Source organism: Aricia agestis, chromosome 7 (genome assembly GCF_905147365.1).
Source record: "Aricia agestis chromosome 7, ilAriAges1.1, whole genome shotgun sequence".
NCBI classification, from domain to species: Eukaryota; Metazoa; Arthropoda; class Insecta; order Lepidoptera; family Lycaenidae; genus Aricia; species Aricia agestis.
In genome coordinates this window covers 13,015,691-13,032,528 of record NC_056412.1, presented here as the reverse complement: position 1 = coordinate 13,032,528, position 16,838 = coordinate 13,015,691, and the positions used below count along the sequence as shown (strand labels likewise).

Sequence of the window (16,838 nt, the reverse complement as noted above, 5' to 3'; positions counted from 1 at the left end):
TTGTTGAAGGCAGTGTGAAACAAATCATTATCCCTTCAATATATTTATGTATTTATATTTTATATGTTAATTAAAAATAGTAAAATTTTGTTTTAACAAATACAATTGTTTAATTTAGTATTAGTATTGTATTTTAGAACTATAATTAAAATACGATTGATTTCATAAAATAATATATTTTATCTATTGACTGTTGAAATAAATGTATTGTTTCATGAACGAGATGACGAAACAATTCCACTTGTAGGTAGGAAGTAGCGCAAAAATTTATTATTCAAATGTAGTACTTGGCCCGTCCAATACAGCATTAGACGCTGACGAATGTCTTGCACGTATCAATTCCCTTTCTAAAACAGCCCTGCGTCGCTCCAACTGAGTTCTGACTCGCTCTTCTCTTTCTAATTGTAAATTTTGGGAGAGGACAGCACTCTCCAACGCGAGAACTCGTGCTCGCTCTGCCTTGAGCGCTGACCAAACACTCGCGCCGCTTGCACAGATTGACGACAAAGAGCGAGTTGCCTGAAATCAATATCGTCTAATTAGTCAAGCTTACTAAAAACTGCTACCCAAAGCTGGTGTTCGCACATTTATCAGCACGCGCACGCACGCGCCCAACGCTTCGCACTTCGTGTTACAATATGCGGTGCGTTCGACGCGTTCGGTGCTGACGGTGATGCGATCAGTTTAAATAAGACGTACCTTGTTGTTTCTTTGCCAACATATAGAAACCTACATACTATAAAAAAAGACACCTCGCCTATAAGGAAAAATCATTCAATTTCTCCAGAATTAATCGGACTAACCTCAGGGACAGAATCTGTGCTCGGATGCGCCTCATTCTCCAAGTATCCCTCCAGTTCCTTCCGAGCTCTGGTGACGTGGGCGAAGAGAGCGGCGGCCCGCTCGTGTCGCTCCAGCATCAGCGCCCTGGAGGCGGCGACGTTCACCAGCGCCTTGCGCTCACGAGACAGGCTCTCCACTTGCGTTTGCAGAACCAGCAGCTGTGTGGAATAATTATTTGACAAGATAGCTTTTTACTGTACACGAGCTATAAATCACCGGGACTGAACAATCAACCGCCATCGCGAGTCGCGACGTAGCCAGTGACATTATCATGTCACCTCTACATCGCTGCAAAGCGCTGTTTTTTAAACTAAACTTTAAGAAAAACACCGCTTTGCGGGCGACGTAGAGACGCCAGACGTTGCTTGGACGTTGCCATGGTAACATCACTGGCTACGTCGCGTTGGCTTCCCGTTAAGTTATAGCCCTAAACCATTACGGCCGTTCCCAATATTTGATTTATCTCTGGTTTTGCCCTACTAGAGATAGGAATAGCTCACAATTGACATAAAATATATGTATCTAATGTCTAATGTGAGCTATTCCTATCTCTAGTAGGGCAAAACCAGAGATAGATCAAATATTGGGAACGGCCCTTAACCTATCGTCGTTAACTGCCGTATATTGAACATAATATTTTTCTTTAACGGTTTTTTTTAATTCTTGCACGTTCTATAGTGACGTCACAATGTATTCGTAACGTTAGCGTTAAAACGCCTTCGTTGTCCAGTGGCTTAAAGCGTGGCTCTCTACTCGGAGGTCGTCGGATGTGCATGTAAAAAGTCCTACGCCTAATCTCTTGCCAGTCGTGTTGGTCGTCTGTCTTACTGGGTTACGAGAGTAAATCAATAGAAAGTACTCTTGTGTAGGTACTGCGCACACACTTGGGCGCTATAATAATCACTCCTGTGTAACTGGCCTGGTTTCGATAAAACCGGCCGCCGTCACCAAAATCGGTGAGGAGTAATTATTAAAGTTAGGTTAAGTGAAATAGATTATAAAATAAACATTCTACCCTTGTATACTTGCCTCGGTTTGCAAATCTTGATGAGGAATCTCTTTAGAGTAGCAATCGTAGTTTCTTAATCTTCTAACTTCTAATGTCAGCTCTCCTATTTTCTTTTCGGACTCAGATACATTTTGTTCCCTGTTTTAATTTAAATAATCTTTCAGATCCTAAGCTTTTGCATTAATTTTAAACCTACTTAAATAAAAAGCCTAGCTTTTATACTTACAATTTTTTTTCTTTTTCTTGATGCTCCGATATAATTTGCTGAAGCTTAATTATTTTCTTTTCTCTGCTTACCAATTCGTTCGCTAAATTTTCTTCCTTTGCCGCTCCTTCGCTTTGCTAAAACATAAACATAATACAAACATATTTAAAATCATTTCACATTTCAATGCTATTCCATTCCAATTCCAAAATGTTTGCATCTATTCTCGAAGGTCAGGTAGACCTTCAGAACTGGATAACTCCTAAGTCCTAAAGTATTCTTTAGGAGGGTGTAAAATTTTTCTGTGTTTTCTAATAAGTATTACGATGCCGGAAGACGATTGATATTTAAATGAAATTGAGAATTATTTAATCATTGTATATTTATCTGATATTTGCCTAACGGAAAACACGATTCACTTATTTTCGACTCGATAGTTATATTTTTAGAAATTATGAATATTTCTAGGCTTTTCAACAAAATATGTCTTATTGAGTTACTATCATTAAATAACTTGCACTACTATAATCACACACTTTATAAAATAATGGCTAAAGGAAATATTACAGTAAGTAAGTATTGTTTAATTTTTATTTTTTAAGTAATCATCAAAAACATTTTTGGGACATGTGACCTTTACTTTCGTGCTATAAATGCGGGAACCGTTGATACGCGATATTGTTCTTAGCTGCAGCGCAAGGCACAATGCCCGGGGGCACGATTCTGGAATGTATGAATGGTGTGTAGGCGGGGCCAGCGTGCAAATATTTCTGGCAGCCCGCTCATAAGACTCAACAAATATTTAAGATATGTTTACTATGTGTGTAGGTATACTTTAAAAAAATATATTTACTGCAATTTTTGATAAAGAATCGAGGAATTTATCTTTTTCTGTGCGACTCTGTCGTAGTGCTTCCTCAGTGCGGACCAAAGTTCTTCGCGTCGCTTGCAATTTCTTCCACAAATCTGTATCCCTTTGCGAGGGTTCTTTCTCTGCAAAAACCTTCGATCGTGGAAAAACGAGACACAATAGCTTATCTATTGTTATCGCGGCCGGCTGTGGCCGCTTGGGGCTTGATGAATTAAGCTGATGATTTTTTGACAAATGATGTTTAAAAGTTTTTTGCAAAGTAACTACGAAGGACTTCAAAATACTTTAACTAAAACGGAAAACTCTCGACTACTCATTATTGAGAAATTACCTTTTGAAGGAACGTAGTCAAGACGATGTTGTTTCTGTACATCAATCAAGCGACTGGAGCTCTCCCTCATAACTGATAATTTTGACTGTAATTGCTTTATATGATTTTCCAGTTCAAATATACGATCTTCCGCTGCTTTTTGGGCTTTTCCCTTGGTGACAAGAAATTGTGATTTTAATTGAAAATCAATAATATGCTACTTATAAAATAATGAAGATTATTTTATGCTAAAAATAATGAAAATATTATAGTAAGTAAGTACTTAATTGCCATTCGTGTGATATAGTGGATTTTTAAACTATTTGATGAAATATATAAAATATTCTGCATTGTGTGTGTTCACATTTGGGGCGCAGGTCTACCTTTATTGTTGGCTAATTTCTTGGATGAGGCTGCTAGTCTTAAATTAGATTATTGTGGCTTGGATTCTTTATGTTCTGCACATCGCACGAGCTCTATTGAATTAGAGGCTGAGGAACGGGCGGGTACACCTATCTCTCGATCTCCCCCGCAATATTTAATTGCGAAAGTGTATTCATGCTTAAAACACTAGTGGCTTAAGCATGAATCCAGCTGCACCGATTTAGATCAAATTTGATATAAGATTGGAGATACTTTAAGACCCTGCAGGACCCGGACATGAGGTAGGTAGTTTATAATATCTGAAAGGCAAAATAAACGGCTCCCGAACTTTAAAAAAAAATCGGCGCAACGGAGTCGTGGTCAACATCAATATTATAAATCTGAAGAGTTTTTTTTGTTTGTTTGAACGCACTAATCTCAGTACCAGACGTTCAGTTTCGCGTCAATCTTTACCAGATTGATGGACTGAACTGATGAGAAACTAAGCGTGTAACCTACGTCTATAGGATGCTTATAGTAATGGCACCTGTCGCGCTACCTTCGCCAGCAGGGAGTCAGTGCGCGCGCGCATCTCCGCCGCCCGCGCCGCCGCCGCGCACTCTGCTTGTTCCGCTTGTTCCCTCAACTCCTTCACTCTAAGTATCATACTTTCATCATCACCATCATGACTTTACACTGCAAAACTAGGAGGTCGATTCGAATAATTTGTAATGATTTTCTTTTTTTTTGTCTAAGAATTAGGCATACTTAGGTACTCAATAATAAACTAAGCATATTATAAAATTTATGAACTAAGCTTTAAATTAATATAAAGGTAGACATCATCAACACTAGATGATGTGGGAATCGTACCTCATTTCTAAAGCGTCTCGCTGTCGCGTCAGGGTGTCGATTGCGTTTTCACCGGTTTTGGAAACTTGTAACAGTTTCTTGGATTGCGTATCAAAATGGCTCTCTCGGTGACGATACTGTCAAAATAAGTAGTTTGTTACTTATAAAAAAATAAACAATCTTTTAACCTCACAACAGGAAAAAAAGTCTTAGGGCCTCACTTTCTGATAAAGTTAGGCTATTGACAACTTTTTTGACAGATTCTCCATACTTGATCTGTCCAGTTAATTGGTGGATAGCCATATCAGGAAGTGGTGAAACAGGCCCTTAGTCTAAAATCAGTGCTTTTAACGGATAATACTGGCAAAAAAGAATAATGTGACGGTGGCGACCATAAGTAAAGACAATCAAAATGTTTCTAGGACCAACCAGGGTAAACTTGAGTTAAATATCATGGAATTTGCTAAATGAGGAGAAGGAAAATTGCTAAATGAGAAAAAGGAGGAACATTATGAAAACATAGATATATCTATTATACTTTTTATCTATTATTACAAAGCTGAAAAGTTTGTTTGATTGCTCGAACGCGCTTATCTCACGAACTACGAGACTGATATTTATGTAATTCAGCATAGAGATGGAGTTAGACCACGAGGGAAGATTATATTGTTCCATACTACGAATAATAAAAACTAAGGAAGAGTAACTCCGTCAAAAAAATTGCGCCAAGAGGCTACAAAATGTGACCCGAATACATGCATACTTTATGCATGTATTCGGTATACAATTTTGTGTCTTAATACAAGTGACAATTATTATCAACGGTTTTATTTCGTAAGTTTGAGTGTGTGTTTCATAGCTATTGTCTTATTGTAGTGTGCGAAAAGGAACTAAATTTGAAATGGTTCAAGTATGGGAGTTACGTTTCCTTAGTTGTTTTATTCACATGTTCCATAATATCAATTAGGAACTACCAGTTGCTCCAACTCCTTGTGCTTGCGTTTAACAACTTCTATCTCGGAGTTTCTGTCTTTGAGCTGTCGTTCTAACATAGTTATTTTGGTTCTCGCAGCCCGAAGCATATTCTCCGCTGCCGAAACAACTTCCTTCAAAGATTCCTTCTCACTTCGTTCTTTCTTCAACTCTTCTGATAGATCCTATTTAGATTAAATGTTGATTGGATAAATAAAAATTTATAGCTTGTAATTTTTGCCTAAATTAAAATACAGGATTATATTGATTGATTGTTTGCATTGAATAGTTTTTAAAACTTTATCTGATCATGAAGCAAATTGGAACAAATATAGACCACTAGCCCTACTATAGATATTAGATACTCCAATGGGTACGTCTACAATCTACATCCATCGTATTAAGTCAGTTAGGACCTGTTTCATTACTTCCTCATAAAGTGCCGAATAGGCTATTCACAACTTTTTTGACAGATTCTCCATACTTGATCTGTCAAGTTAATTGGTGGATAGCCTATTCGTCATTTATTAGGATGTGGTGAAACAGGCCCTTAGGTTTTTGTCGCTCAGAACAGTTGTCGCTGGACTCCATGTTTGTGGCAACATCTTATTTTAATAAACTATAATATCTTAAACTAGGAAATGTATATTATGAACGTCTGTTACGAAACCTGCTGCATCTTCGGTTCCTCTGCCTTATGTTCTGTCACAGGAGGTTCGGTACTTTTTGTGACTTCCTCGAGTTTATTTAGCAGCTTAACGTTTTCTTTTTGTACCTTGTCAATTTTCTTTATAATCGCATCCCGATCCTTCCAAGAAATTCTGTAATTGATGTTTAGAGTATTGATGTGAAAATAACGAGTCCCTTTAACGAGTATATGTATACAACATATACTCGTAACCTTAGGAAACTGAAGTAATATGTATTATTATAGGTAAGGCATAAAAAAGCTTACTTTGCTAATTCAAGTGAGGAAATAATTTTGGCTTTCAAATTTTCTGTCAACCCCGTAACCAGTTTACGTAGAGTTTCAGACTCGTTGTCCAATTCAGCGTTTTTATTTTTCCACTCGATGTTCTGTAAAATCATATCAATAATTAAAACCATTAATAATAATTAATAAATAAATTTATTATTTGCTTAAGCTTTGGCCCGCGGGCCGCTACTTATTGTGATATTTTTAGGGTGGACCTAGATTTAAAAATAGGCCGTATAGGCCGCAGCCTAGCGGCGGCAGCGTTCTAGGTACATGGGGGTGGTGGAAATAAAGTGGCCTATTACACTCACAGAAAATATAACTCCGTGACTAAGTCAGGGTATCAGTTAACTCCCTACCAATATTTATTATCTATTTAAATCACTCCAGCCGTTTACAGAAGTAATAAACATACACAGTCACAAACTTTTGCCTTTGTAACATGAGTGTGACTATTATAATATTGTGAGTTGTGACTTAAAATTGTATTGAAATAAAGAAGTTCCCCGTTTTGAGTCGTCCCAAAATAGATTAAAAATGAATGTCTTTACTCTCTAGTCTCTACTCACCGCCTGATACGTATTTCGATCAGCTCGGCGTTTGGAGCGCAACAGCGTCAGAAGATCGAGCCTTCGTTTCATGATTTCGGAGGCCATGGCCAGTACTTGTTGCGGTATGGAGTTGAGCTGCGCCTGTATCTGCTGCACTACATGGGAGCCTGGGTGGGTTAGGAAAGTATCATATCAAAGTAGTACCAGGCGCGGTCGCAGCCTGAAATTTTGGGGGGGGTCACTCAGTAGTCAATACACTATTCTTTTTATCTGCGCCCTCGGACGGTTCTGGATTTTATTTTATTTTCAATTTTACCTTACATTTGGGGGGGGGGGGGGGGGTTCATGTCCCCTGTGACCCCCCCCCCCCCTTCGGACCGCGCCTGAGTAGTACCTAATAAGTTAAATGGATAATGGATTAATATTTTATATTGACGACAAAATTATTGCGACAGTTTAAATATCACGATTTATTCGATTTTTAATTTATACATACAGATGTTAAAAATGGTAAGTAAAATTAAGAACTGCTTATGCCTTATAGTTTTTAAGACTAAGAGGAGTTTCCCTATTCATAGTCAATTAACAACACTATTAAAAAGATACACTAAAAACCTCATATAGTGAGCATTGGTGCATCTAAACTTCGCATTGGATTGGATTTATACCCTTTTTTAGTCCAAAAATTAGCCCATATAAGCAACTTGGCCCCATTTTGACAGACCTATGTTTTTGCAGGTTTAGCTACAGGGACATATTTCAGGATCTACCGAAGCTATACGTCTATGAAATGGGGATACTGCTTAAGTACTAGTATATTATAATTACGTAGGTTTAATTTTATGTTTGCACTCGCAATAGGCACTGAGCTACAGGGGGTCAAAAAAGCGTCGAAACGGTTCGTACTTCGTGTAAATAGTGCACGGCATGAGCGCGGCCAGCTGGAACTTGACCTGCGCTAGTGATCTAACTAACTACAATAACGTGTCACGATATAGTTAAAATATGAATTACATAAGAGCCTTGTACTAAATTGAGACAATATTATATTCACCGACGTACACAATATTAATTGTGATAACAAGGTGACCGATACCCTGATTCTATTATTTCACTCCAACATTGATGCAGCTCTATTAAGATTGCTAGACGATGCCACAGACACAGTATTACAATATTTAAATATTACATAATACTGTGACGACGCCCGCAACTCCGTTGCGCCAAAATTCGTTTATCACACGGAAACCGTATATTTTTCCGGGTTGAAAAGCATACTATGTCCTTTCCCAGAACTCAAAGTATATACATACTAAATTTCAACCAAATCGGTTCAGCGGTTTATCTGCTTTTTACAAAATTTTTACTTTTAGCAAATTAGTAAGAATGATCTGAATCGTATTATGATAACGCTTCCCCCCCTTAAACACCTCACGTAATTTGTAGACACCCCCTTATGTCAAAACTTCCCACAATCCTGCTGGTACAATATACCCGACTTTCCTATAAAATAATAAATCATATTATTATGTGAACAATATTTAGAGTGGATCGAAGCTGCACTGTCGGACTCAACAGAATCAGGGCACAGATAAGATCGATCGATCGATTGAATATCGATATGTCGCGAGGGGATTATACCTATTACACCGCTTATCTCGGAGTTCGTTGGCATCGCGAGGTCATCGCGTATCAGTAGCAGAAGGTCGTGAGCCGGCCAGCCCTTGATGGATAGGACCCGCATCTCCTCCAAGGCGACGTCTGTCACGCCAGCTTTAGATTCCAGTTCTTTCAGAGCGGCGTATTGCTCCAACAACATATTCTGCGATAATCGAAAGTTTTCTATACAGTTGTGATAAATGCGTCACTACTCGCCAGGGGAAAATTTTTTAAAAGTTTTCTTTTTTGGGGGTTACTTCTCAAAAGGGGTCCACCACTAAAAAAGTTTAAGAAACTGTAGGATATGGCCATCGGTTACAAACTTAGTTAAACACCTTATATCTGAGACTGGTAGATATTTTCTGCATTTAAAATATCATAGCTATATTATATTATGATACGCACTTGTTGACTCATCAAGTTATTTCTCAACTTCATGAATTCCCTCTTCTTCGTTGCAAAAGTTCGAAGCGACTTCCCTTGCGGCCGTTGCTGGTTATTCGTCTCGTTATCTTATCAAAATAAAAGAGCCCAAAGTAAATCGATGGCACAAATTATAACTATCTATTTTCTATGTAAATGAATTTTAATTTTTGTTAGTCTTGCTAAAACTGGACGGCTGAACCGATTTGGCTAATTTTAGTCTCGAAATATTCGTGAAAGTCTAGGCTATATTAGAAGGAAAATGTCATGAAGTTCACAGAGTCATCTAGTTATAATTACTATTTACTATAAAGTTTTTATACGTGGGAGAGCCATGCTTCGGCACGAATGGGCCGGCTCGAGCGGAGAAATACCACGTTCTCACAGAAAACCGGCGTGAAACAGCGCTTGCACTGTGTTTCGTCGAGTGAGTCAGTTTACCGGAGGCCCGATCCCCTACCCTATTCCCTTCCCTACCCTCCCCTATTCCCTTCCCTTCCCTACCCTACCCTATTACCCTATTCCCTCTTAAAAGGCCGGCAACTCACCTCCAGCTCTTCTGATGCTGCGAGTGTCTCGTTGGTTGGTTGGAGGTGACCCGTTTGCTCGTTTGCCCCCTTTATTTCATAAAAAAAAAGTTTATCATGAACAAAACGTAGCGCTTTTAAGCGTAGCGCGGCGCTACAGGGCCTCTACATTGTGCTACAGCGCGCTACGGTGCCCTACGGGCTACGACACGCTACGAAGCTCGCCAACGCTCAAACTTATAACTTCTAGGGTGGGTTGCACCAGAGGTGTGTGTAAAGTTAAAGTTATGGTCAAAGTTATGGTTATAGTTATGGCTAAATTTAACTTTAACCTTAACTATGACCACAGAATTTGACAGATGACAGCTGGTCCGACAAGGCTTGAAATGAACGCGGGCGGGGGCGCTGCTGGTAAAGGAGAACTGTCAAAAATGGCGTTTTTGTATGATGACAGCGTTAGTTCCTTTTTTCACCACGTTCATTTAAAGCCTTGTCGAGCTCAAGGTTATGGTTAAATATGGCGTCCATTTTTTACTTTAACCAAAGATTTGACATTTTGCATTGTAGTTACAGTTAAAGTTACAGTTATAGCTAAAGTAAGTTGGTGCAACCCACCCTTAATTCATTAAAGACTACTAGATGACATCCGCAACTCCGGGATTTTTTAAATTCGATTATCGCGCGGGAACCGTACATTTTTCCGGCATAAAAAGTATCCTATGTCCTTTCCCGGGACTCAAAGTATTCTCATACAAAATTTCAGCAAAATCGGTTCAGCGGTTTGGGCGTCAAGAAGTAACAGACAGACAGAAAGATACACTTTCGCATTTATAATATTAAGTAAGAGCATTATAGATAGTTGACCTATATCATCCCCCTCTTGACGTTACTGTTTCTATCGTGTCGCGTAAGCCCAGTGAGGCTATGGAACCTAGCATAAGCCAGCGTCATGATTACAATTTTACCAAAGCTGATTTTATGCATCTATACCATACCCTCAATACTGCCCCATGGCACAAGGTTTTAGACTATACTGACACCCGTTTTGCTACTGATACATTTTATAATATTTTGTATAACGCTTTCGATACTTCTGTTCCCATGAAAAAAAGACAATCCTTGGGCAACAGGCGGCATCCGGTCTGGTTCACTGCAGATATTGTTAGCGGTTTAAGACAAAAAAAAACTACTACATAATAAATGGAAACGTACTCGTTGTGAGCTCACCTACACTCAATTTAAGAACTTGCGTTCCGAGCTGAAAACAAAAGTACAGGCTGAGTACAGCTCCTATTGTTCTGCCATCGAAAGTAGGTTGTTCAAATATCCAAAGCAATTTTGGCAGCACATTTCCAACCTAAAATCTAAGGGTGGGTTTGAACCAACTGTATTATTTAACGGTTCCTTCTACTCAGGAACTAAAAGTGCAGAAGCGTTTGCTCTATACTTCTCTAGCGTTTTCTCCCTGATGTGCCTAAACTAGATCCTAATTTTGAGCTTGTCAATGCTGAGGGAACTAGTATAATTCTTCCATTCTTAACACCTGGAGACGTAAGCAAGGCTATTGACAAGCTTAAAGCACAAAGCTCGGTGGGCACTGATGGTGTACCCCCATATGTCCTAAAAGCGTGCAAAGACATCTTTACCGTTCCCTTATGTCACCTGTTCAACACATCTCTCAGGGCTGGAATATATCCTAACCAATGGAAATTATCGAGGGTCATACCTATTCCCAAAACGAGCGATCGTCTGTCGGTAGAAAACCACAGACCCATAGCTGTCTTGCCTTCTATCGCCAAAGTTTTTGAGCTTGCGCTACATAACATATTAATGAAACAGATCCGTGGAATTCTTTCTGATGACCAGCATGGTTTCCGTCCTGGACGCTCTGTCAGTACAAATCTTTTAGCTCACGTGGACATCATTTCTAAGGCTCTTGACGCAGGTTATCAAGTGGACATTCTATACTTTGATTTCTGCAAAGCCTTTGATAGAGTCGATAACGATGTTCTCCTCAAAAAGTTGAGCGCTCTTAGGTTTTCTCCTGGCCTTGTTCGTTTTTTCGCTGACTATCTTCGTGATCGGATGCAATTTGTGAGGTATGGATGTTTTGAGAGTGCCCCCTATAATACACGCTCTGGTGTTAGTCAAGGGTCGGTGTTGGGCCCTCTCTTATTTCTTATATTTATCAACGATCTTACCACCATCCTTAAGTTTGCCAAGTGTTTACTGTATGCTGATGACCTGAAGATCATTATGATCATAAAATCTCTTTATGACTGTCTTCTCTTGCAAAAGGACTTGGATGCTGTAAAACGCTGGAGTGTTTCCAACAACCTTTTGTTTAATATGAAAAAATGTAGCGTAATGACTTATGGGCGGAAGCTGCACCCAATCGTCTTTGATTATTCTATCATCATATCAGCCTATAGTCGTCCACTGCTGGACATAGGCCTCTCTCAATGAACGCCAAGATGACCGATCTCTTGCTACTCGCATCCAACATGGGCCATGGGCATTGGATTATTCTATAGATGGTCATATTATCTCCCGTGTCCATAGTACCAAAGACTTGGGGGTATACTTTGACAAAACTCTTACGTTTAAAGACCACATACATGCCACAGCTCAAGACAGTTTCAAACGTCTTGTTTTTGTACTTCGGAACGTTAAGGACTTTAAAAATCCCGCCGTCATAAAACTGCTATACAATGCACTAGTACGCAGCAAGCTAGAAACAGATGCGTGTGTCTGGGCTCCTTACACAGCTACATCGATTCTGATGCTGGAAAAATTCCAGAAGGCGTTTCTCAGATTTTTATTTAAGAAAGTGTACGGATACTACCCTTACATGTACCCAACGGGCTATCACTTGGGTACCTTAGGTTACCAATCTTTAGAGGTCCGACGAGGGGTAGATTATTGGTTGCCTTAAAAATCCTTCGCAATATAATCGATTGCCCTGAACTCCATGCCTTAATTTGCCGCTTGTATGTGCGTGACAACTATCTAAAGCACCGTCCGAGCCGTCGGCCAAAATTATTCGCACTGCCGACTTGTCGGACTGTCGCGAGAGCTGAGTCCCCGCTGTACCGAGCACTAAACTTGCTCAACGCCCTTCTGTCAGTGAATCCTGAATGTGATGTGTTTGTTGATAAGTGGATGGATGTGAAGAGAGCATGTGTAAGATTCTGTGAAACTAAGTACGAAAGGGTTCCTTCTATTACTATTTAATTTAATTTGTGTATGTATTGTAACATTGTCATAAATAATTTTTAGTTCTAATTTTATTCATGATAGTAGTTAATTATTGTAATTGGGGTAACCCGTTGTAATTAACTTTAATAAGCAAATAAATAAATAGTTGAGTAGGTATAATATGAGCAAGTGTCTTAATAATTACTTCTATGACTAGGACTAGGACTTTGATTGTAAACTGTTGTTTACCTGGCTTTCGATCAATGTGAGATGCCGGAGTAGAAGGACTTTGTTCGAATCCAATTGTTTTATGTCTTTTTTGTATGTGCTGGAACAAGAAAATATACATGATGGTATTGAAAGGCATAGTGGTAGTATGAGATCTCCTACCAAGCGGGGTGGGAGCATGCAAGTAAGACCAAAGACCAATGTTTTAGTTCAAATCTGACCTGACAGCTCGGAAATCAATTTGTGATGAAATTGTTAGGAAAATTGGCCTTTTCTTAAGGATATAAAAAAATTGTTTCCAAAAAATCTCTAATCATAGGTCACAAAATATCTTTAAAATTGTGTCAATGGCATCAATATCGCTCGTCAAGATCACACTTTATCTCTCTCACTCGGTATTGGCAGCACATTTAGTTATCTGCCCGTAAATTATCTAACGCGGAATGCGGATATTTGCTCAAAATCAAGGATTTTACTCAAAAACTTATAATATTGTTTATTCAGACCATAACATTCGTAATTTCGTGGAATTACAAAATCCTTGCTGTAAGGTATAATAATTAAACGTGTGCGTATTAAAATGTCTCTTTTTACTAAATCCGTTAAGATACTTTGCGGCGAATCAAGGACAAGGAAAAGTTTTCATTAGGGAAAAACTATGTTTTAGGCACTAAGCATGAACCAAACGTCCTCAAAGTTACATCGACGAAAACGGCTTACTTGTGACATGCTTGGCTAAAATTACTTATTTTTAAACACTATACTAGATGACGTCCGCGACTCTGTTGCACCAAAATTCGTTTGTCACGCGGGAACCGTACATTTGCCGGGAAAAAATGTATCCATGCCCGTTCCCAGGGTCTCAAAGTATCTCCACACCAAAAAGCCAAATCGGTTCAGGGCTTTAAGCGTGAAGATGTAGCAGACAGACAGATAGACAGACAGACACACTTTCGCATTTATAATATTAGTATGGATAAAACAAATTGTGCTTACAATAGGTATTAAGCTCATACATCTTCTTCCAACCAAGTTATTTTTGGAGTGTTCCTGAAACAAAATATAACATAAGATTTTTCGTTTCCTGCCCTCTTTTATATTTACACGAGCTTTTGCTCGCTCGCGTTAAGAAGTATTATTATAATATACAAACTTTCATCCCCTATTTGAACCCCTTGGGGTTGGAATTTATCAAAATCCTTTCTTAGCGGATGCCTACGTCATAACATCTACCTGCATGCCAAATTTCAGCCCGATCCGTCCAGTGGTTTGGGCTGTGCGTTGATAGATCACTATGTCAATCAGTCAGTCAGTCACCTTTGAGTTTTATATACTTATATAGATTATAATAGCGGACCCGACAGAAGTTGTATAAAAGTTCAGTGATATACACACGAGTAGAATTTTATTTTGTTATGTACCTATAAAGATAAGAAAAAATATTTGAAGGACTTGACTAACTTTTTGATGATCTGCGGAGACTGTGCCGGAAGATTGGGCCCGTTTACACTCGACGTGTGGAGGTAAGCTTTGTTTTGACACATCCTCTAAAACATATTACACTTATTGTCTTGACTTATATTATTATATATATTGACTTATTGTAATTATATTGCTGCTATAATCTCCTTCATTATAATATGGGATTAAGTACTAGTTTAAATCCAGCAAATACGAGGACCCTTCTTGCAACACTCATTACATTGCGAGTAGCACTGTTACAAGAAGTATGTGAGTATAACAAAAATATGACTAAGTACGTAGTTTGAATTTCTTATTGAAATTATGTTTTATAAATTCGATATATTTCTAATTACTTTTAACATGTGATAACAATACGGAAGTCATTGTTAATTTTGTTGTGTTTTAGTAGTTTTTTCCAAAATGTTACACGAACTTGAATAGAATTTTGACAATCTCTGATTCTGACAGAAGATTCTCTTCTAATGTCAAGATTAAAAACTCTGCTGTAATGTGTATAATGGAGATCAGTGTGTATATTACTGAAAATATAAAAAAAAAAACAAACGAAAGATACCTATGATCTATGCAGCTTTGATCGATGGACTAAAACCAAAACCATAAAGTTAATATATCTAGCGGAATAGAGAAACAAAGCCTGAGCAAGAGAGATGTCACTATCAGTAACACTGCGTGGTAAAAAGAGACGTGTGATACATGACAGCAGCACTCTTTTTTTGACGTCCAGTCGGCACGTGCCGCACGTTGACAATTTAATCTCAAGAATTCATGTTCAATCATGCTTGTGTAAGTGTATACGTACACATATTTTTCACACAGATGAAAACCAATTTCGGTTTCGTTTGACAGCTCGAGATTGTTGCTCTATTCCGCTAGGTATATTAACTTTATGACTAAAACACAACTAAAACAAGACAAACAAGCTATTACGAACATGTAAGAGGAGCATAATAATAATTATTCATCAATAATTACGACGTGAATTTTTCATGCTATCCACAGCTCCACAAGTCGCAATCATGGTGGCAATCATGGTTCTCCATTTAAGCGCAATGTGGTGACTGGTGAGGGCCATAAGTTTATGTACTTTTAGTAACTTATTGAAAAAAATCGCATTAAAAATTATTAAAAACTTTCTTCTACTTATCGCTGGAGACCAATCATAAGTATATAACATTATCGTATTGACAATGTATCGTTTATTTAAGTAAATTACTTTAAATACCAAAGTAATACTTTTACAACAATAATTATTGTTGTTATCATTAACAAATAACAACAAAACGGTTATATCGTTATCGTTACCGCAAGTTCTATCGTTATCTATTAGGTACCTCGCAAAACCAGTAGCTCTACAAATTGTGTCAAGTATAAACTATAAACTGTATTATATTTTTGTCACTAGGTACAGTTTACTAAAAATATGTAAGATGTAAGTAATTTAATGTTTATTTGTTAATTATTTTGATCAGATCGACGTTATACGTGGGAATCCCCTAACTCCTACCCTATTCCCTTCCCTACCCTCAACTATTCCCTTCCCTTCCCTTCCCTACCCTCCCCTATTACCCTATTCCCTCTTAAAAGGCCGGCAACGCACTTGCGGCTCTTCTGATGCTGCGAGTGTCCATGGGCGACGGAAGTTGCTTTCCATCAGGTGACCCGTTTGCTCGTTTGCCCCCTTATTTCATTTAATTGGAATCTCGGAATCGGCTCCAACGATTTTCATTAAATTTAGTATAAAGGGGGTTTCGGGGGCGATAAATAGATCTAGCTAGGAATCATTTTTAGAAAATGTCATTTTATTCGTGTTCGAATACCGAGCAAAGCTCGGTCAAACAGCTAGTAGATAATTTATCATTGGTCGCCGTGACGCCGTAGCGCTACGTCACAACTTTTACGCGCTACGTCACAACTGCAAGCGTGATAAACTGCCGACGGCTGCTGTCGACTGCTGCCGACACGTGCCGCCGACTGCCGTCGACTGCCGCCGCCACGTGCCGTCATCTGCCGTCGACTGTCGCTCAGCGCGGCGATGCTATTGGTTCTCAATAACACATTTCTCGCAATGTACCTAGCTCCGCTCAGCTCTGGTGGAAACGCAGCCGTACTTTATGCAATGTTGAAACGGAAAAATAGGGAAAAATGTGTTTTGTATAGGAGCCCCGCTTAATGTTTTTTTTAAATTAATTTTAAAGTTTAAATACAACTGAGTATTTTATGAACATTTCAGGTCCCTATCTGTAGCTATCATTGCTATCGAGCAAAAAATGGCAAAAAAGTCACGTTTCTTGTATGGGAGCCCCCCTTAAATATTTAATTTATTATGTTTTTAGTATTTGTTGTTATAGCGGCAACAGAAATAAATA

General features: G+C 38.6%; 1 protein-coding gene across 2 annotated transcripts; it reads right to left on the bottom strand.

The window, feature by feature from the left end:
* Positions 1 to 156: 156 nt before the first annotated feature.
* LOC121728931 (ELKS/Rab6-interacting/CAST family member 1-like) lies at positions 157 to 14,901 on the bottom strand. Of its 2 annotated transcripts, none has more exons than XM_042117264.1 (18): positions 14,805 to 14,901; positions 14,449 to 14,534; positions 13,984 to 14,037; positions 13,009 to 13,087; positions 9,017 to 9,123; positions 8,594 to 8,774; positions 6,971 to 7,119; positions 6,381 to 6,502; positions 6,096 to 6,246; positions 5,428 to 5,610; positions 4,475 to 4,590; positions 4,149 to 4,257; positions 3,260 to 3,410; positions 2,911 to 3,050; positions 2,079 to 2,194; positions 1,873 to 1,990; positions 804 to 1,001; positions 157 to 519 (listed from the first exon to the last, which is right to left on the bottom strand). In XM_042117264.1, exons 1-18 carry the CDS (start codon positions 14,833 to 14,835, stop codon positions 271 to 273), a joined length of 2,340 nt encoding a protein of 779 aa, XP_041973198.1. In that variant the 5' UTR covers positions 14,836 to 14,901; the 3' UTR covers positions 157 to 270. The 2 variants fall into 2 exon arrangements, with proteins under 2 accessions (XP_041973198.1, XP_041973199.1); XM_042117265.1 differs by having other exon boundaries at positions 4,161 to 4,257.
* Positions 14,902 to 16,838: the final 1,937 nt, after the last annotated feature.